The sequence below is a fragment of the Anabrus simplex genome, chromosome 1, assembly GCF_040414725.1.
Source record: "Anabrus simplex isolate iqAnaSimp1 chromosome 1, ASM4041472v1, whole genome shotgun sequence".
Lineage (NCBI taxonomy): Eukaryota > Metazoa > Arthropoda > Insecta > Orthoptera > Tettigoniidae > Anabrus > Anabrus simplex.
Window position 1 is genome coordinate 1,633,635,087 of NC_090265.1, and position 23,398 is coordinate 1,633,658,484.

Genomic DNA, 23,398 nt, shown 5'->3' on the forward strand with positions numbered 1-23,398 from the left:
TTGCTCTATTAACCAGCGTTTCATCTTAGGTCTGACACTAGACTCATCAGATTGGGATGTGTCAGACCCTACCCACTGATGCTGGGGTGTATGCAGATTTATCTCTCGTATGCAGTCATCAGACTGTGCCTATTGTAATGGGCTTCTGATAAGTTCACCTGCATACACCCCAGCGTCAGTGGGTAGGGTTTGACACATCCCACTCTGATGAGTCTAGTGTCAGGCCTAAGACGAAACACTGGTTAATAGAGCAAACACCTGAAAAGCCTTACATCTGATCTGTTTTGGACAAGCTCTATTGGTGAAAAATATCTAATTCCCTCCATGGGAACTTAGAATTTTCCATTCAGTTTTCACCACGAATCAATATGACATATATCAGCCATAGAATAATCTCGAAGATCACTTCATGCAACTAAATTAACATAGATACAGAAGCACAAGAACCATATAGAAGATTAAAGAAGGAACTCCACGCAACACAAACTCAAATTTTAACAATTTTAACATATATATATATATATATATATATATATATATATATATACCATATTTTAGTGTGTTTAACTTATTAAGTGTTTTATACTGTGCCTTATTGTACACTGACTTAGTAAATGTCATGGGATAGTCAACTAATAACGTGTGAGGCCTCCTCTATCCCTGCGAACTGCAGCGAGATGCCGTGGAAGTTAGTCGACAAGTCCCTGGTAGTCCTCTGGACGCATCTGACACCAAATCGTTTGCAGAGCGGCCGCCAATGCTGGTCTGTTCATGGGTGCAGGATCCATGGCACGGAGCCTGTGTTCCAGGACATCCCAGATATGCTCAATAGGGTTCATATCGAGGCTCCTGGTTGGTCATGGCAGTCGTTGGACCTCCGCTGCATGTTCCTGGAATCATTCCCGGGCGACGTAGGAGCGATGTGGTGGCACGTTATCATCTTGAAACACCGCAGAACCGTCTGGGCACTGGAAGGCCAAAAATGGGTGGAGATGGTCTCCGAGCAGCTCAACATACCGCGTAACATTCAAAGTCTCTTCCAGAACAACTAAGGGGTTCATTCCACACCAGGAAAATGCACCCCAGACCATAAAGCATAGACACCAGCACCCTGGACTACACCTTCGAGGCAGGCAGGATCCTTCGCTTCATGTGGTCTGCGCCCTACACAGTACCTCCCATCAGCATGGTGCAGTTGAAATTATGATTTGTCCGACCATATCACGTTACGCCATTGTTCCAGTGTCCATCCCTGGTGACTGACGACAAATGCACGCCGTTGTGCCGATAATGTTGGGTTAACAGTGGCACCCGTGTGCGGCGCTGGCTCCCATACCCCATAGAACCCGTGTTCCTATGGGTTGTCCACTGGGAGACGTGTCCAGCACGGCCTGTGTTGAATTGAGCCATGATTTGTTGCTCGGTTGCCCGTCTGTCACTATTGACAATCCGTCTCGGATGTCGTCGGTCAGGTCATCGAGGGTGGCTGGACCGCCGGTCGTTCATCTGTTGTGAACGGTGACACCCGCATTCAACCATTCACGGTACACCCTGGACACGGTTGATCGTGTGAAGCCAAATTCCCGCACCACTTCCGAAATCGCACTTCCCATCCGTCGGGCACCGACCACCATACCCCGTTCGAACAGTGTCAGCTCACGACGATGTTCCATGTTACACCTGTCACATGCACAGCCACTGCTTACAAGGTCTCCTATACAACTGCCACTGGCACAGGGGGCATGTGGTGTGCACTCAACACACCTGCGCATCAGTGCTCCACTATCGCATGACATTTGCTCAGTCAGTGTGTTTTAATATTATGTTTAATGTACTCGTGTCCAATGTATACTCAATAGGTTTTAGTTTACTATGTTCTTCATTACCACTTTGATCACCACATAGACAAACACTACTATAATATATTTTATTTTCATCCCCATTAGACATCCGGATGATCTAACATAATAACATCTTTGTGATATTATCTAATGGCTGTAATATAATTAGGCATTAGCTGATGATGGCCATGGAAGGCCGAAACAGGTACTGATGTAAATCCATTTACAATATATTAGTATTGATAGGTGGAACACATTTTTTGTCTGTACAGTAAGAGTTGAGGTCGAACTTAGAATAGTGTAAATATAAATTTGAAAGTTAGAGTGGTGTAAATCATTAGAGATATTGGAAAATGTAATTAAATTGGGAGAGTGAAAAAAGAGGAATGTAATGAGGAAAGAAAAAGTTGAAGCAGAAAATTAATGAATAAAATAAAGGGAATAATAGGGAAATAAATGAGGAGGAAGTAGTTTAAGGTGGATCAGGAGGGTGGGTTATAGGAAGTGGAAAATGTTGGTAGGAACTACATAAGGACTGGAATATTGAATTTAAGATTGTAAATTCAGCATTTTTGAAAAAAAGGATAAGGAAGTCGAATAAAATATTAGGTTTTTCAGAATTGTCATTTAAATTCAAATTGGGGTTGAAGTATTGGTCAAGATGAATAAAACAATTTTCATTAGTGTTTGGAAGGAAGCCCTTGTTAATAGCTTCAAGTATTTTTATGTCTTTATCAATACTGGTGAAGTTATGATTAGAATCTAGTATGTGTTGTCCTATTGCAGAGAATCTGTTGTATTTTATTGCATTGATATGTTTAGATTATCTGATATTAAATTTATGTCCTGTCTGTCCAATATAAGAAGAGCTACAGTTATAACATTGGAATCAGTACACACCAGATTTAGAAAAAACATTAGATTTATTAATTGAATTAGTGTTGTGTAATAAATCAAGATTTCTGTTATTGGTTCTAAAAGATATTTTCATGTTATGTTTTTTAAGAATGTTGATTTTATAAGCGTTTTGAAAGAAAGTAAAGGTGGAAATTGCAGTGGGTTTCCTTTTATCTTTTGTTAATATGGTTTTGGGGCAGTGTTTGAATTTATTAATAATGTGGTTTGTCAAAGAATTGTTAAAGCCATTCAATTTTGCAATAGTACAGGTGGTGTTTAATTTATTATTTAAAATCTTTTTTTTTAGACATTGGAGTGTTAAATGCACAAAAAATTAAGATGTTACGTGAAGCTCGTTTATGTGTTTGTGGGTGTATAGAATCTTGCCAGATAGAGGTTGCTGTTTGAGTTGGTTAAACATTTACCCCAGTATTCCAATATCCAAATTACTACCCATAATTGATAACAACTTAAATTCAGTCATCTAAGTAAATTAGAAATTAAGGACTTCATGTCCATATTAAAATTAGTAATCAACAGTAACTTTTTCACCTTCGATAACACCATTTACCAACAAGATCATCTAGCTATTGGCTCACCAGCTTCAGGCATCCTAGCTGAAATATATCTTGATTTCATGGAAAATACCAAAATCAACAATAATAATAATTTCTCAAACATCTTATTTTGGGCTAGGTATGTCGATGAGACTATAGTTATTTTAAATGAAGAATAATCCAGTGCTGACTCCACTCTTCTTCTTCTGCTTCGTAACAACATTGACGCTAACATCGAATTTACCCTTGAATCTGATGATTGTCAGTAGTTGGAAACCGAAACAGAAGATAGAAAGGGAGAGACACAGGGAAACAAGAAGCTTCTCATTCACAAATGAAGATATTTTCAGAGAAATCCAACTGCTTCAGCAAGGAAAAGCAGCAGGAAGTGATCAAATTACTGGGATGGTACAATGGGGTGGTACATAGTGCCTTATTTAAAATTTCTCTTTGACTATGTCATAAATAATAGTGTAATAAGAAAAGAATGGAAGGAATCTATAATAATACCAATTTATAAAGGAAAGGATAATAAAAGGAAACCAGAGAACTACAGACCAATCAGCCTGACCAGTATAGTTTGTAAAATTCTGGAGAGTTTAATATCAAAGTACATCAGAGGGATATGTGATGATAAAAATTGGTTCATGAGGAGCCAGTATGGATTTAGAAAGAAATTTTCTTGTGAGGCACGACTGGTGGGATTTCAGCAGGACATATCAGATCAATTGGATTCAGGAGGCCAGTTAGATTGCATAGCCGTAGATCTTTCCAAAGCCTTTGATAGAATGGAACATGGAATATTATTAAAGAAATTGGAGGGAATAGGATTGGACGTAAGGGTTACACGTTGGATAAAAACATTTCTAAATTCAAGGGTTCAGAAAGTCAAAGTAGGAAATAATGTATTTGCAGGAAGAGAAAGTTTGTAAGGGAATTGCACAGGGTAGTATAATTGGTCCGTTATTTTTCGTAATATACGTGAATGATTTAGGGAATAATATAACATCAAAAATAAGATTGCATGCAGATGACATAATTGTTTATAAGGAAATAAATAACAGTGAGGATTGTTCAGAATTACAAAGGGACCTTGAGAGTATCCCACAATGGGTTGAAGAGAATAATATTAAGGTTAATGGAGGCAGTTCAACTGTTACAACATTTACAAACAGGAGTTTTTAAAAACTGAATTTGAATATACTTTGGATGAGGTAGTTATCCCAAAAGATGGCAAGTGCAAATACTTAGGTGTGAGATTTGAAAGTAATTTGCACTGGAAAGGTCATGTGGACGACATTGTTGGGAAAGCATAGAGATCATTACATGTCATAATGAGGCTACTTAAAGGATGCAACAAAGAATTAAAAGAGAAAAGTTACTTAAGTATGGTTCATCCATTATTGGAATATGCAAACAGTGTTTGGGATCCTCACCAAGAATACCTAATAAAAGAAATAGATAGTGTGCAGAGGAAAGTAGCAAGATTTGTAACAGGGGATTTCAGGAGAAACAGTAGTGTATCAGAAATGTTAAAGGAACTTGGGGGGAAACTTTAAGTAAGAGAAGGGAGAAAACTAGACTTATAGGATTATATAGAGCTTATGCAGGAGAAGAAGCATGGGAAGATATCCGTGAGAGGCTTCAGTTGGAAAATAATTATATCAGCAGGACTGACCACAAATATAAAATTAGAAGGAATTTTAGCAGAAGCGATTGGAGTAAATTTTCATTCATTGGGAAGGGTGTGAAGGAGTGGAACAGTTTACCAGGGGTAGTGTTTGATCCTTTTCCAAAATCTGTACAGATATTCAAGAAGAGAATAAACAGGAACAGAGAAAATAAATGAAATGTTAGAGGGCATTCGACCAGTGCCGGTTAATGTAAATAAAAAATGTGTGTGAATAAATTAATTCCATCCCCTGGTCTAAGTAGTTTGGACAGCCAAGGTAGGGGACTGCCTGTAGGGGTGAAGTACGGTGGGGACTTGGAGGGCCCTGGGACCGCTACGGTAGCTGTGAAGGCCCATCAGGAACTCTGAAAAGTGGTGGCAAAAGGGGCTCTGGTTAAGACGCAGCAGGTCATTATGCTACTTAGGTTCTAGAAAGGGTAAAAAAAAAGTAAATAAATGCAATGTAAATTTTAATCTTATACCAGTTGTGTAGTATCATTTGAAGTAATTCCACATACTGTATATCAGTTGACTGTATTTGTAAGTAGTACAGGAGATGTTATAAGTAGAATTTTGTAAACAGTATAAATTTATTAGGGATGAGCTGTGTGTTTAATAGAAAATATTGTTAGTGTAAATTGTATAATATTGTATTATAGGAAAATTTTCTTCCCTTCTTAATTTAATATTTAGTGCTTCACAATCTATTTTAATGTACCATTTGCAAATAAAGAGACTTTGATTTGATTTGATGTGAACATAACAAAACCCTTAATTTTCTTGACTTAACTATTACCAGGCATCCTTATTCTTTAACTTACAAAATTTTCAGAAAACCAATTCAAACAGCAACCTCTATCTGGCAAGATTATATAGACCCACAAGCACATAAATGAGCTTCGTATAACATCTGAATTTTTTGTGCGTTTAACACTCCAATGTCTAAAAAAGATTTAAATAATGAATTAAACACCATCTGTAATGAATTAAACACCATCTGTACTATTGCAAAATGAAATGGCTTTAACAATTCTTTGATAAACCACATTATTAATAAATTCAAACACGCCCCAAAACTACATAAACAAAAGATAAAAGCAAACCCACTGCAATTTCCACCTTTACTTTCTCTCAAAACATTCATAAAATCACCAACATTCTTAAAAAACATAACATGAAAATATCTTTTAGAACCAATAACAGAAATCTTGATTTATTACACAACTCTAATTCAATTAATAAATCTAATATTTTTTCTAAATCTGGTGTGTATTGATTCCAATGCTATAACTCTCTTCTTATATTGGACATACAGGACATAATTTTAATATCAGATAATCTGAACACACCGGGCTAGTTGGCCGTGCGCGGAGAGGCGCGCGACTGTGAGCTTGCATCCGGGAGATAGTAGGTTCGAATCCCACTATCGGCAGCCCTGAAGATGGTTTTCCGTGGTTTCCCATTTTCACACCAGGTAAATGCTGGGGCTGTACCTTAATTAAGGCCACGGCCGCTTCCTTCCAACTCCTAGGCCTTTCCTATCCCATCGTCGACATAAGACCTATCTGTGTCGGTGCGACGTAAAGCCCCTAGCAAAAAAAAAATAATAATCTGAACATATCAACGCAATAAAATACAACAGATTCTCTGCAATAGGACAACACATACTAGATTCTAATCATAACTTCACCAGTATTGATAAAGACATAAAAAATACTTGAAGCTATTAACAAGGGCTTCCTTCCAAACACTAATGAAAATTGTTTTATTCATCTTGACCAATACTTCAACCCCACTTTAAATTTAAATGACATTTCTGTAAAAACCTAATATTTTATTCGACTTCCTTATTCACTGTTTCAAAACTGCTAAATTTACAAACCCAAATTCAATATTCCAGCCTACCAACATTTTCCACTTCCTATAACCCACCCTCCTGATCCACCTTAAACTACATCCTCCTCATTTATTTCCCTATTATTCCCTTTATTTTATTCATTAATTTTCTGCTTCAACTTTTTCTTTCCTCTTCTTCTTCTTCTTCTTTTTGTCCGTTTCGCCCTCTTTGGGGTACGATAGATCAATCAATGGTTAGTGAGTCGTGTTTTCCTGTCCTAATTCAATTAATAAATCTAATATTTTTTCTAAATCTGGTGTGTATTGATTCCAATGCTATAACTCTCTTCTTATATTGGACATACAGGACATAATTTTAATATCAGATAATCTGAACACACCGGGCTAGTTGGCCGTGCGCGGAGAGGCGCGCGACTGTGAGCTTGCATCCGGGAGATAGTAGGTTCGAATCCCACTATCGGCAGCCCTGAAGATGGTTTTCCGTGGTTTCCCATTTTCACACCAGGTAAATGCTGGGGCTGTACCTTAATTAAGGCCACGGCCGCTTCCTTCCAACTCCTAGGCCTTTCCTATCCCATCGTCGACATAAGACCTATCTGTGTCGGTGCGACGTAAAGCCCCTAGCAAAAAAAAAATAATAATCTGAACATATCAACGCAATAAAATACAACAGATTCTCTGCAATAGGACAACACATACTAGATTCTAATCATAACTTCACCAGTATTGATAAAGACATAAAAAATACTTGAAGCTATTAACAAGGGCTTCCTTCCAAACACTAATGAAAATTGTTCTATTCATCTTGACCAATACTTCAACCCCACTTTAAATTTAAATGACATTTCTGTAAAAACCTAATATTTTATTCGACTTCCTTATTCACTGTTTCAAAACTGCTAAATTTACAAACCCAAATTCAATATTCCAGCCTACCAACATTTTCCACTTCCTATAACCCACCCTCCTGATCCACCTTAAACTACATCCTCCTCATTTATTTCCCTATTATTCCCTTTATTTTATTCATTAATTTTCTGCTTCAACTTTTTCTTTCCTCTTCTTCTTCTTCTTCTTCTTTTTGTCCGTTTCGCCCTCTTTGGGGTACGATAGATCAATCAATGGTTAGTGAGTCGTGTTTTCCTGTCCTCCCAGTACTTTTTCATTCTTTCAGATCTTGCCTTCCTCTCTTCTTCAGAAATTCTGTATAGTCACTTGGGCTTCACCCTGTCCTGAAACCTCATTTTATCTTTGGTTATTTTCTTTGCAGATCCATCTACAAGCATCTCTTCTGTAATTTGGAATTCTCGTAGGTGCTTCTCAGTTTCCTTAAACCAGTTCGGCTTGGTTTTCTTATTATGGAAATAGTCGAAGATTCTTTTAGTTATCCTTTTCAGATCCATTCTTAGGATGTGGCCATAGAAGTCAATTCTCCTTTTCCTTATTGTGTCAGAAATCCTTTCTGATTTCCTATACAGAGTTTCATTGCGGATGTGTGAAAGTTCGTTATTATGAAATTCGGGGCCTAGAATTTTTCGTAGAATTTTCCTTTCCTTTATCTCTAACTTTTCCATTGGACCATGCATAGTTATAGATAGAGTTTCTGCAGCATACAGGGCTTCAGGCTTGACTACTGTATTATGTCTGATCTTGGAATTCCAGGAGAGGGATTTTTTTAATTATAGGTGTCTTTCGTAAGCTGGAAGGCTGTTTCTATTTTGGTTTGCCGAGATTCCATTGCTTTCTTCTCAAGACCATTCCAACTGATCCATTCACCAAGGTATTTGAAATCTGTGACGATCTCTCTTTTTTGTTCCCCCACTTTCAAATATTTTGGAGGATTCTTAATGTTGGTTATTATTTTGGTCTTTCCAAAGGCGATTTTGAGACCTATCTTCTCTGCTTGCTTCAGCAGTTCGAAGGACTGCTCCTTGGCTTCCTCCCACGTCTCAGCTAGTAAGGCCATGTCATCTGCGAAAGCTAAACATTTGATCTGGATACCCTTGTTTACCGATCCCAATCGAATTCCACCACTAGTTGTCCTATCCCATTCTCTGACTACCTTCTCCAAGCCACAATTGAACAGTATGGGGGACAGTCCGTCACCCTGTCGGACACCAGTTTTGATCTCAAAAAGAGCCGACAATTCTCCCATGAATTTGACTTTGGAAAATGTATTGGTGAGAGTTTCCCTGATGAGGTTTGTTGTTTTGTTGTCTAGACCGAATTCTTTGAGTACAGAAAGGAGACTTTCCCGGTCTAGTGAGTCATACGCCTTTTGAAAGTCAATAAAGGTGATGACGTATGTTTTTGCCCTAGATTTCTGGTATGCCATGAGATTTTTAAGGTTCAGGATTTGTTCCGGACAGGATCTCCCCTTTCTGAATCCCGCTTGATATTCACCCAACTGATGATCTAACTGTGGTTCTGTCCTATTAAGTAAGGCCTTTGAGAATATCTTATATGTAATATCCAAAAGTGATATGCCTCTATAGTTGTTGGGGTTCATTTTATCCCCCTTCTTGTGGATCGGGTGGATGAGGGCCATCTTCCATTCTTCTGGAATTCTTTCTTTGACCCAGATTTCTTCAAAAACTTTTTGTAGGGATTCTATTGCTTCCTTGTTGGCATTCTTCCAAAGTTCGGCTGTGATCTGGTTTTCTCCCGATGCTTTGTTGTTTTTAAGGCTCGAAATGATCTCTTCTAGTTCCTCGAAGGTTGGCGGCTATGAGTCAGGATTGGTATTTGTTGGGACATTAAATGTCATTTTTTCTACTGGCTTTTCACAGTTGAGGAGATTTTCAAAGTAGTCAGTTAGTATCCTGCAGTTATCAGTGTTGTTATGTGCTATATTTCCATTCTTGTCCAACTGTATAGTCGGTGGCTTGTACTTCGTTGTTCTCTGTTTAAAGATTTTGTAGAAACTTCTTGTCTTGTTTTTGGTGAAGTCGTCATCTATTTGAACAAGCATCTGGTTTTCATAAGCCTTTTTAATTGTTTTGAATTTTTTACTGACCATCTTTCTGATATTCAAGAAATTTTGTCTATTGCTTTCCGTTCGTTGCGACTGCCATTTGTGCCATGCTTCCTTCCTTTGTTTAAATAGATCGTCACATTCTTCCAACCACCAAGCATGTTTTTTGACTTTTGTTATAGGGGCAAATTTTTCGGCTTTTGATAATAAGTTCTGTTTTATTTGATCCCAATTTTGTTTGTGTATATCCTTTGTCGCAAGATGGTATTCTTTTGAATTTAAAATTTTCTCTGGGTCATATCGTTTGCTTGTGTGTTTAAGGACCTTGTCTCTCCTTCTGGGGATGATTTTGATCTTTATCTTCGACATGTAATGGTCAGAGTCTAAATTAGCTCCCCTGAGGACTTTGACATTTTGTATTTCCCTATGAACTTCCGTCTAATAGCCACATGGTCCAGTTGAAATTCACCCAAGTTAGGATTTGGTGAGATCCACGTTTTTTGTTTTCTAGGAAGCTTTTTAAAAGCTGTGGATTTCAGTATCATACCGTGGGCTTGGCACAACTCTATAAGTCTGACACCATTTTGATTGGTCCTGTTATGCGCTGGGTATTTCCCGACTACATGTCGATACTTTCTCTCCTTCCCTATCTGGGCGTTGAAGTCTCCCATTAGTATGATGTTGTGTTTTTCAGGTACCCTTTGGATGACATCGTCCAACTGATCCCAAAAGAGTTCCACTTTCTCCTTGTTCTTTCTGTTGTCCTCATTTATGGGGGCATGGGCATTCACAACAGTGTATATTCTATTGGTAGATTTGAAAACCAAAGTTGATAGTCTTTCAGATTGGGACTCAAACTGGACTATGGAATCCAGGACATTCTTGTTTATTATGAAGCCAGTTCCTAGGTGTGGCATGTTTTTCATGACTCTTTGACCAACTTTTCCCTTGTATATCCTGAACCCTTCAGAGTCGAAGTTGTTTTCATCTATATATCTGGTCTCCTGAAGTGCCGTTATGATAATTCGATGATTTCTAAGTGTGTCCGTAAGGTGTTTTAACTTTCCAGTTTTAAGAAGAGAATTAGCATTGAAGGTGGCTATGAAATTCGGGTATTTGCATTTGATTTTGTTTGAGGTTTCAAGACGCTCCGACTCGTCTTTGTGTAACGCTGCAGACTCCCCAGAATCCGAATGTCTGCTTTCCTCATTACATTCCTCTTTTTTCATTCTTCTATTTGAATTACTTTTTCTAATATCTCTAATGATGTACACCACTCTCATATTTATACTTTATGCTATTCTAAGTTCGACCTCAACTGTTCCAATGTTGCGCTTTTTAGTATTTTTTTTCTCTTCACAATTGTTTCTTCTCTATGTCGTATGTTTTAATAACTTCATTGATCTAACTTGCAAAACTTTTGGAAGCACAGTGCCGATCTACTCTTCAAGAACTTGCTCCCTAATACATTTATATATTTGATCTGTGACTTTCTTCATAATTTTTGGATCTATGGACAAGCAGTGCTAATTCCTAAAATTATACAGTGCCTCATGCACTGCAGCTGAACTCTTCAAGAATTTACTCCATGCTATATTTAGATACGTATTTGATTCTGGACTTCTTCACACACAGTGCTCTCTAACACATCTAACTTAAGAGAGTTTTAGAAGTACAGTGCCAATCTACTCTTCAGGAACTTGCCCCGTTGTACATTTGCGTATTTGATCAGCGACTTCTTTATAATTTTTGGATCTATCGACGGGCAGTGCTATTTCCTAAAATTATACAGTGCCTCATAAACTGCAAGTGAATTCTTCAAGAATTTGCTCAGTACTATATTTGGATACATATTTGATTCTGGTCTTCTTCCCATACAGTGCTCTCTAACACTTATGTCTTACTAACGTTCTTGATCCATGTCTTCTTCATGATCGACACGCAGTGCTGATCCTTAAAATTATACAGTGCCTTATAAACTGCAACTGATAAATACGTATTTGATTTTAGACGTTTTTCGTAACATTGTGTTATAGTGCTTCATAAACTGCATCTGACAGTATCATCTAAACATATTTTTACCTGTGCATGTTATTTATGATTGACTATACTTCAACGCACAGTACTCCCTGAAGAGTTTAGTGCTTCACTATCAGCAATCTACAGAATTCTTTATACTTAGCAATTTATTTATCTGTGCATTGTTTTACACTTATTTGTGATCGGTTGATGACGACCAAAAGTACTGGTCAGAACCCGTATCATTTTTAATTAAATAGGAATGTAAACTTACATTTCTTATTTTAATAGTATTGAAAAGTTGAACCATTTTATACTTTCTTTTAACTTAGTCCAGTATACTGACAATATGTGAATTTGATAACCTGTGCTAAGTTTCTTGCCTGGTATGTGTAAATATAATTAACTGTAGAGGAGGTTGAGCAAAATGGCCAGTTCTTCATAGTTCCAGTGTTAGGCTAAATTGACCTTGTAAAATGCCTAGTAGAAAACATATTCAGGATGTCCTTGGAATTTCTTAAAGCCCAGAATTGAGCCATGCAGGGTAAGTCTCTCCTGTATGGTAAATCATAGGGAGGTGACCAGGATGATGATAAGGAGAATAGTAAACTAGAAAGTATGGTCCAAATACACAACTACTGTTTGTTGATTACAGTTTATTGAAGTTGGAGGGGAATGCATATATTGTTGCATTGTCTGTGGTGTGCTGAAGGAAGTCAATTTGAGTAATCGCTGTGACATTCCTCACCCAACCCACCGTAGACCCTGTTACATGAGGCACACTCATCCTGCCTGCCTGCAGATTGCAGTACGAGAAGGTCGCATACACACAGATTATACACACTTGCGTTTAAATTGTGTATGTTACGAATAGAGATTGGTATTTGATGTAATGTTAATCTAAAAATATGTACAGAACTATGACAAGAAACCTCAAAAATGTGTACTAAATATGTCATGTAAAATTTACAAAAAGCCATCAGCATACCAGGCCATGAAGGCCCTAGGAGTACTGCTTTCCATAACCTCAGCACTAAGAGGGATAGTGATTAGCTGTATGCCTGGCTGCCATTACTCCCAGGAATTAATTTGGTTCTGACTTTTGGTATAGGCTGAATGAACTTCAGGGCCATGTGCCACTTCAGATGTAGAAATCTTGTTTCTGAAATTTTTTGACTTCTGAAAGGGATTTTACAATGCTTAGTAAAGCATTGAGCCATACAGGGTAAGTCTCTCCTGTATGGTAAATCATAGGGAGGTGACCAGGATGATAAGGAGAATAGTAAGCTAGAAAGTATGGTCCAGTAAAGTAAAAAATTCTGAAAGGGAATCCAATCCATGTCCTTCCTGTGAGCAAAGCAAAAGCAAACCTTTCCAGGATATAAGATTCATCAGCAGTTCCAAAGTATTATTCACTGAAAACGATCTCTCAACATCACATAAGCTAACAGGTGCATATGTCAACACATGAATTTGGCTGACAGCAATGTCTTCATGAGAATTCCATGTTTCTCTGCTGAGAATCTAATACTAGAAAAACTGGCATCACATGGATTTCTTTTATGATTGCTTTAAATTTGTTGACAGCTTGTTCACCTGCAGTTCCACGGAAACAGTGTTTATTTTTTGCATCACAGATGGTCACTTACACGAGTGAAAGTCTGATTGTTATTTATGCTTCTAGGAATCCTGCTGAAGTTGAAGTCTATATACACCACTTTTCATGCAATTTTAGAATTATGTAAAATACATTGCACATCCATCACCAATATTGCATAAATATTTCCTTATGTAATTCTCTCTGTAAGATGTTCAAGAACATTTGGGTGGATGTACATTTTACGTAAAAATATGCATGTAGTGAATCTGCTGATTCAAGATGGCGACTACTGTGTGTGAGTCTGTGATATCCGTGGTGGATAATGGTGTAAGATGCAGTGAAAAATGTGGCAAATGCAGAAGAATAGTTAAAAATGGGATTCTGTGTCGTAAGTGTGATGAATGGTACCATTTTCGTTGTGCAAATATTGTAAATAGGTCTGATGTTGAGGAAAGTGTGTGGCTGTGTCCCGAGTGTAAACAAACTGATAGTGAGGTAGAACAACAAGAAAGAGAGACGAATCTATGCTTAAGATTCTAGGAGTGCTACAAAAAGACTTACGTGCTCTGAAACTTGAAAATGAAAGCTTAAAGGACAGAATAAAGAAACTGGAAGATAAAGAAGACAGTGGAGAAGAAAGATCGCCGTGGACGGAAGTGACACGTAGCTATTTTAGGCCTAATGTTAAACATATGGGAGAAACTATGTACAACTTAAAACTGGGAAAAAACTCTTTGCAGTGCCAAAATAGATTTGTCATTGCAACAAGTTCCAGAAGAAGACACATCAAGTTTTCCGAATAATTTTAAATCCAGTGGAGGTAACCTACAGAAGAAGAAAACCAACCGGAAGTCAAGATCTCCAAAAATTCATCTCTACGCAGACAGTCAAGGGCGGGGTATGGCAGAAGGCATCAAGGATGAGGTGCATAATCCAGAAAGTGAGGTGTTAGGACTAATAAAACCAGGTGCCAAAACTGAAGACATCCTTTTAAGTTGTGATCCTGTGTTAGAGAAGGACAACTACGTGGTGATTGTGAGTGGTACAAATGACATTGCTGCAAATGAAGGTGAGGAACTAATTACGACCCTCAGAGGTAAGATTTCGAAACTTACCTGACTCAAAAGTAATTGTAGTTAATGTGCCACCCAGGTATGACCTTATAGAAGACTCGTGTGTGAACAAAGCTGTACATGATGTCAATATAAAAATCAAGAGTTTAAGTAAGAGTTTTAGAAATGTCTATGTAGTAGATACTTTAGGTCTTGGCAGGCAAATGTTCACTAGGCATGGGTTACATCTGAATGGTAATGGAAAAGCAACTCTCTGTAGACACATTGCTACAATTATCAACAAAGATTTGCATACTAATATGCACTTACGAAAACCCATACCACTAAATTGGCATATACAGGGAAACTTGCCAGAAAACCCAGATCCTTAAATCAAGATCTATGTACAAAGATCTGGGTTCCAGGGACGTTCTCAACTCATGAGTCAAATGTTACCCAATTACAACAGTCAAGTTTTAGGGAGGAAGGGGGTCTGAGATTGCTCTTGGTAAACTGTCAGAGTGTAGTAAATAAACAAATAAAATTCAGTACATTGATGGAATCTTAGGAGACTGATGTGGTGATAGGAGTAGAATCATGGTTGAGAGAAGGGGTGGGTAATAGAGAAGTATTTCCAGAAGGGTATACAGTCTATCGTAGAGACCGAGGAGATAAAAAGGGTGGGGGGTGTTTATTCTGGTGAAGGAAACTTATTGTTCACATGAATGGTTTACCGATGAAAGGGATGAAATATTAGGGATAAAATTAGTTTGTGATAATATGAAGGAGGTGGGAATTATAGGAACATATAGGCCTGAAAGAGAGGAAAGAGACATGGAAATATTTGAGAAAATAATAGATTATACTCATAAAAACAATAATAATGATATGGTAATAATTGGGAGAGATCTAAACTTGCCTGAAGTTGAATGGAATGGAGCTGCAAGTGATGCCCATGAACAGAAACTGGCAAATAAGTTAATTTGGGAGGGAGGATTTACACAAGTAGTACAAGAACCGACTCATCTCAACAACATGCTAGATGTATTCTTGGTTAAACCATGGGAAATTGTTGATAAAAGTGAGGTAATTGAAGGAATAGGTGACCATAAGGCTGTAATAATGGATGTAGGACTTGTACCAAAAATGCTTAATAAGAGGGTCACACAAGACAAGAAATTATACAGAAAAACTAAAGTTGATGAATTTGGGACTTACCTTAAATAACAATTCAGTTGTTGGATAAGTGAAGGGAGTAATGTGGATACACTTTGGGCTAAATTTAAAGGAGTCATTTGGGAAGGAGAGAAGAGATTTGTACCTGTTAAGAAGGGTAAAATGACCTCAGACCCTGTTTATTATACAAGGGAAATAAGGAAATTAAAAAGAAAATGTAGAATAGTAAACAGGAAACTTAAAGAGGATAGGGAGAATAGAGGAACTAGAAAACAGCTAATGAGGGAACTGAATAGAGTGAAAAAGGAAGCAAAAGAGAAATATATCAATGGCATACTTCAAGAGGGTAATGACCACAGAGGGAAATGGAAAAAGATGTATTCATATATTAGGAATCAAAAAGGAAAAGGAATCCAAATTCCTACAATGGTGGGAGAAGGGGGTGAACACTGTTCAACAGATACTGAAAAAGCAAATCTATTTAGTAGGGAATTCAGAGATTCAGTAGAAGATTGTCAGGAGTTGGAAACAGTAACAGAAGATAGAGAGGGAGAGACACATAGGGAAACAAGAAGCTTCTCATTCACAAATGAAGATATTTTCAAAGAAATCAAATTGCTTCAGCAAGGAAAAGCAGCAGGAAGTGATCAGATAACTGGGGAGGTATTAAAGACAATGTGGTGGTACATAGTGCCTTATTTAAAATTTCTCTTTGACTATGTCATAAATAATAGTGTAATACCAAAAGAATGGAAGGAATCTATAACAATACCAATTTATAAAGGAAAGGGTGATAAAAGGAAACCAGAGAACTACAGACCAATCAGCCTGACCAGCATAGTTTGTAAAATACTGGAGAGTTTAATAGCAAAGTACATCAGAGGGATATGTGATGATAAAAATTGGTTCATGAGGAGCCAGTATGGATTTAGAAATTTTCTTGTGAGGCACAACTGGTGGGATTTCAGCAGGACATATCAGATCAATTGGATTCAGGAGGCCAGTTAGATTGCATAGCCATAGATCTTTCCAAAGCCTTTGATAGAGTGGAACATGGAATATTATTAAATTGGAGGGAATAGGATTGGACGTAAGGGTTATACGTTGGATAAGAACATTTCTAAATTCAAGGGTTCAGAAAGTCAAAGTAGGAAATAATGTATTTGCAGGAAGAGAAAGTTTGTAAGGGAATTGCACAGGGTAGTATAATTGGTCCGTTATTTTTCGTAATATACGTGAATGATTTAGGGAATAATATAACATCAAAAATAAGATTGTATGCAGATGATATAATTGTTTATAAGGAAATAAATAAATTGAGGATTGTTCAGAATTACAAAGGGACCTTGAAAGTATCCAACAGCGGGTTGAAGAAAATAATATGAAGGTTAATGGAGGCAAATCAACTGTTACAGCATTTACAAACAGGAGCTTTAAAACTGAATTTGAATATACTTTGGATGAGGTAGTTATCCCAAAAGATGGCAAGTGCAAATACTTAGGTGTGAGATTTCAAAGTAATTTGCACTGGAAGGGTCATGTTGATGACATTGTTGGGAAAGCATAGAGATCATTACATGTCATAATGAGGTTACTTAAAGGATGCAACAAAGAATTAAAAGAAAAAAGTTACTTAAGTTTGGTTCGTCCATTATTGGAATATGCAAACAGTGTTTGGGATCCTCACCAAGAATACCTAATAAAAGAAATAGTGTGCAGAGGAAAGCAGCAAGATTTGTAACAGGGGATTTCAGGAGAAAGAGTAGTGTATCAGAAATGTTAGAGGAACTTGGGTGGGAAACTTTAAGAGAAGGGAGAAAACTAGACTTACAGGATTATATAGAGCCTATACGGGAGAAGAAGCATGGGGAGAAATCCGTGAGAGGCTTCAGTTGGAAAATAATTATATTGGCAGAACTGACCACAAGTATAAAATTAGAAGGAATTTTAGCAGAAGCGACTGGGGTAAATTTTCATTCATTGGGAAGGGCGCGAAGGAGTGGAACAATTTACCAGGGGTAGTGTTTGATCCTTTTCCAAAATCTGTACAGGTATTCAAGAAGAGAATAAACAGCAACAGGGAAAAAATGAAATGTTAGAGGCCATTCGACCAGAGCAGGTTATTGTAAATAAAAAATGTGTTTTAAAAAAATATTAATTCCATCCCCTGGTCCATGGAGTTTGGACAGCCAAAGTAGGGGACTGCCTGTAGGGGTGAAGTAAAGTGGGGACTTCGAGGGCCCTGGGACCGTTACGGTAGCTGTGAAGGCCCTTCAGGAACTCTGAAAAGTGGTGGCAAAAGGGGGCTCTGGTTAAGACGCAGCAGGTCGTTATGCTACTTAGGTTCCAAAATGGGTTAAAAAAATAAAAAATAAATGCAATGTAAATTTTAATCTTATACCAGTTGCATAGTATTATTTGAAGTAATTCCACATACTGTATATGAGTTGGCTATGTTTGTAAGTATAGGAGATATTATGAGTAGAATTTTGTAAACAATATAAATTTATTAAGGATCTGTTTGTTTAATAGAAAAAAATTGTTAGCATAAATTGTATATTATTGTATTCTAGAAAAAAAAAATTTCTTCTCTTGTTAATTTAAAATTTAGTGTTTGACAATGTATTTTAATGTACCATTTGCCACCGAGGTAGACACCTCATTTGCAAATAAAGAGATTTTGATTTGATTTGATTTGAAAATTGAGTATAATGACCTTAGTAGCATACTCCGAAGTGAGATAAATATTGGCTTTATTATTTTCCTTATAACCTGCTGAATCACCACTTTTTTTTTTATTTTTTTCTATAGAGGAGAGACTTGCCCTGTATAATACAGGATTCATTGTCTTATCAAGGAACTTAGTTGATTAAAAATGATTATTATAAAATCTTGTATTTGTGTTTTCTCAATCAAGAACACACTTCATCATATCTTATATTGCAATAGCTTTCAATCTTTTGTTGTAGAGCCTGAGTTTGTATCTGAGGAATCACTCGTGAGCAAGATGCTTTACCTCACTGTTGCAACCTCACTAGTCAGATTCAAGTATTACCACGCCTGGCTCTTGGCAGATGCAATGTGCAATGCCTCAAGCCTTGGGTTTAGTGGCTATAATTTAGATGGCAGTGCACGCTGGGACCTGATCTCTAATGTTGATGTGCTCAAATTTGAGGTTAGTATTCTGGAATATTTTTCTCAGTAGAAATGAGTTATTGTGAAATTTTTCTAATTCTGTAAATAAGGAGACAATTTTATGAATTGATTTCAATGCCGATATTCTAATTTTTGTGTATGCACATATCAAATGAAATTTTTGTGTATGTACATATCAAATGATTATATTTGTCTCAGAATTGTTGTGCGAAGCCTGGTACTCATACTTAATACAGAGTAGCGGTAGTTCAGTAATACATAATGCAGTATAAATCAATATTTGAACAAATACCGTAATACAATGACCGGCAAAATTAATGGATTACTTGAATTTTCAAAGGAAAAAGCATATTAAATTTTGAAACATTTGTTTTTATTAGTTACATTTATTTACATTTACATTGAGCAGGAAAAGTGGAAAGCCAGAAAGGAGTGGAGGTGGTTTGTTAACCACAACTGGACAGCTGGAGTGGGACATTGGTGGTGGTGGTGGTGGTGGTGATGACATTGATTATTTTCATGAAAAATATCTATCTGTTATTGCTACCCTTAGTTACTTAGACAAATTTTTCCATGAAAATGATACATGTAAATATTAAAACAAATGTTTCACAATTTAACATGCTTTTTTTTTTTTCACCGAGCTCTATAGGTGCAGTTGCTTAAGTGCGGCAAGTATCCAGTATTCGGGAGATAGTGGGTTCGAACCCCACTGTCGGCAGCCCTGAAGATGATTTTCCGTGGTTTCCCATTCTTACACTAATTACGCCTTAATTAAGGCCACGTCCACTTGCTTCACACTTCTAGCCCTTTCCTGTCCCATCGTCGCCGTAAGACCTATCTGCGTTGGTGCGATGTAAAGCAACTTTTTCCTTTGAAAATTCAAGTGATCCATTAATTTTGCTGGTCAGTGTCAACAAGCATTGTGTTTATATTTTAGTTTTGGAGGTTTTCAGTCAGCTGCCATTGTCAACACACTGACTGTGACTGTGAAGAATGCCTTGACGACAACGAAGAGGCCAGTATCTGCAACTCACTGCGGTTGAATGAGGCTGTATAAGAGGACTGCATGAAGGTGGATTTTCCTTCCGCGCTATTGCAGAACGACTTGGCAGGAATGTCTCCACTGTGCATGCGTGCTGGCAGCGGTGGTCATGAGAAGGTATGCTCGCAAGAAGGCCAGGCTCCGGACGTCTCTGTAGGACCACCGAAAGGGAGGACTGGCTGTAGTATAGCGGACTGCGTCTGCAGCAGCAATTTGAGTGGCAGTTGGCACCACGGTGATGCAACAAACTGTTCAAAATCGGTTACTTGAAGGACAGCTCCAAACCAGACGACCTGCAGTTGCGGTGTGCATTCCACTTATCCCAAACCACCACTGTCAGCGACTTCGGTGGTGTCAAACGAGAACTCGTTGGAGAATGGAATGGAGGTCCGTTGTATTTTCCAATGAAAGCCGGTTCTGCCTTGGTGCCAGCGATGGCTGTGTGTTGGTTAGGAGGAGGCTAGGGGAGCACTGCATTCCACCTGTCTGCGGCGTCGGCACACTGGACCTACACCGGGAGTTCTGGTCTGGGGAGCAATTTCCTATAACAGCAGGAGCACTTGTTGTTATCCTATGCACCCTGACTGCAGATTTGTACATCTGTCTGGTGATTCAACCCGTTGTGCTGCCATTCATGAACAGCATTCCCGGGGGTGTTTTCCAACAGGATAATACACGCCCTCATGCTGCTGCTGTTGTAACCCAGCATTCTGTATAGTGTGTTAACATGTTGCCTTGGCCTGCTTGATCCCCCAGTGTCCCCAACCGAGCATGTATGGGACATCATTGGACGACAATTACAGCGTCATCCACAACTGACATTAATCGTCCCTGTATTGACCGACCAAGTGCAACAGGCATGGAACTCTATGCGATAAGCTGACATCCGGTACTTGTACGACACTTTGCATGCCTGCATTCAAATTTCAGGTGATTACATTGGTTATTAATGGGCCAGGATGGCACATTTATGATGTTACCTTGATATATATATATATATATATATATATTACCAGAATTTCTGTATTCTACATTCCTTATTTCATGATGTTTGGATTTTTTTTCTGCCAGTGTATTCAGAACATACTGAGCCTCTAAAACATTGCCGAAACTATCTCCACAGCGACTCTCTTTACAGTTTATAGAACTAGTTGCCGACTCTTGGACTTAATGTTCACAAGACTGCCACTGATATTTCTGTCATTTTTCACTGTATTGGAAAAAAGATATAGAATAAAAGTTTGCCATGAGCTATTTTCGTGTAAAAACAACTGTAAGAGAGACATAGTTTTATTCTTTAGGCCCCTTGTGTAATTTTTGGACAATTTATTGCTAAGACCCTGCTCAACCTATTTTGAAACTGTAATACAGAGTTTCATTAAAATCACTTATCCATTTTCCCCTGATGCTTTAACAGACACATGCAAATATTACTGTATCGAAGAGAGATACAGAACAAAAATTTGCAATGGGCTCCTTTTGAAGCACCCCCTCCTGGTGAAAATTTTGGACACCGTATAGCCGAGATCCTTCTCGACCTTTTTTAATACTGTAATACTAAGTTTCATTAAAATTCAACCATCCGTTTTTCCCTGATGCTGTAATAAGACACAGACACACAAACTGAACTCGACTTAGGTTATTACAATGACGTCAGTATTCTTGTCAGATACAGTGTGGAATGTCATGGTCAGAAGCAATGCTATTGTACGAGACGCTCGATCAATGAAAAACCACACATTTTCTCACTTTTAATGAACAGTACTACGCTGTTGATCTAACAGTGCCAAGTTCCAGAGCTGGACTGACCAGCCCACAGATAGCTGTGAACACTGTTCAGCTATATTTCATTAAGTATGCACACTGCTCATTCCAGTCAGCACTTCAGAGAAGGTATCATATAGCTGCAATACTATAATGAACCAATGTGTTACATACCAGTTGTTATCAGAAAATTTATGAACCAGAGGAATGGCAAGAAAGAAAGTTATCTAACTCCCCAGCTACTTCCTGCCAGTATTCAGGCAGGCTGTTTTACTGAGGACGCAGTAGTAATACTATCCATCAGAGATGAGTGGCAACAGAAGAGACAAAGCACATCACAACAAACAATGTTCAGTGTAATGTTATTGTTGACCAATTTTGTGAGCTTTCAGTATTGTAGGCTTCCATGAACAGTAGTTTTTTTTTTTCAGACTCTGTGCTATTAGGACATTTAGTATAAAGGGAGTCCTTCTTTCCTCCACGATTCCCTCTTGTCGTATTCTTGTGTGCCGTCTCCCGCGTCCAGGATGTTTGGCGTCCAAGAAATCCATGACTAGGTTCGGTAGGCATCTCAGGGTAAACATTAAATATAAAAATTTGTTTGTATATATATATATATTATATTATATTATATTATATATATTTTAAACGTGGATCCAAATATAAGAGGAATAAGATTACTCGCGCCTTGGTTCAAATGCATTTGGTGGACGTCACCACCAATATCCAAATGTAACGACGCTTATTCAAAATGTAATTGCCTTAGTCTAACCTTACGTACTATACCAGTGATCTATAAATAATGCCAAGATTTATCTTGCAAACTAACATTTATTCAAGAGAAAAAATAAATATGATGGATAAAGAAGTTTGTTGAAGTCTCAATTGAAAAATCCCAAATTAATTAATTAAATCTGAACATTATTCTTGAATTATTCATATGTAATCCTTTTTAAATCGTATAACTTTAAATAAACATCATTGAGCAGGATATTTAATTTAACTTCACCTTGGCATGAAAAGAAATAATGAATAAATTAACGAATATTTACAAATTTGCATGGGTAGGAATCATTTAAATTAATTATATGGTCTTGTAGATGATAATGTCTTTCATTGTAATTGTAATTTATTTTCTTTATCATGATAACAAAAATCTTTGCATTTTCTTCAAGTTTTCTTAAGTTAGACATATGCAGAATAAGAATAGTTTCTCCCCATGTAGCTTTGTATGGCTTCAGTTTATTTAAAATTAACTAATTATTATCTAACAATATTGCATCAATATCAATGCTACGTGGAAAATGAATAATCGTGTCATAAATGATTGGGGTAGCTTCTCAATTGAATAATTATTCCAACATGTAACTTCGTGAAATTCAGTTAATATCAAGTAGGTATAGGGAATATTCTAGATGAAAATCCTTATTCAGTCATATAATGTTTCTGAAGGCATATTAGTGACTATATATATATATGTCAATAACTATCTGCTATTACTTGTTATAACCAACTACTACAAGGTAAGAGTAAGAATCTGTCATTGAAATGTACCTTAAATCTAATACTTGTAGGTATCAGGGCTCAAGTTCCTCAAGTATCGTATTTATGCTGCCCTTTATCATACTATGGATAATTCACCATATAAGTATCGTAATTGCCTCAGTAACATCATATAGATCTGCATCTGTGTCAATAAATTATTTTATCTATCTCCATTTCCTTCATTTTATCTATATCATCGCAACATTATCATTGTTTATTCAACCTTTCCTTCATATCGCCATA

At 37.4% G+C, this 23,398-nt stretch overlaps 1 protein-coding gene across 2 annotated transcripts in view; it reads left to right on the top strand.

The window, feature by feature from the left end:
• oys (oysgedart) overlaps positions 1 to 23,398 on the top strand; it is a 119,197-nt gene that overhangs the window by 58,938 nt on the left and 36,861 nt on the right. For both annotated transcript variants that reach the window (XR_011017622.1, XM_067138321.2), the window contains exon 8: positions 18,615 to 18,820. Coding sequence is in view for 1 of the 2 variants with exons in the window: in XM_067138321.2 (XP_066994422.2) it covers positions 18,615 to 18,820 (206 nt within the window). In the remaining variant the exon portion in view is untranslated. The remainder of the gene's footprint in view (positions 1 to 18,614; positions 18,821 to 23,398) is intronic.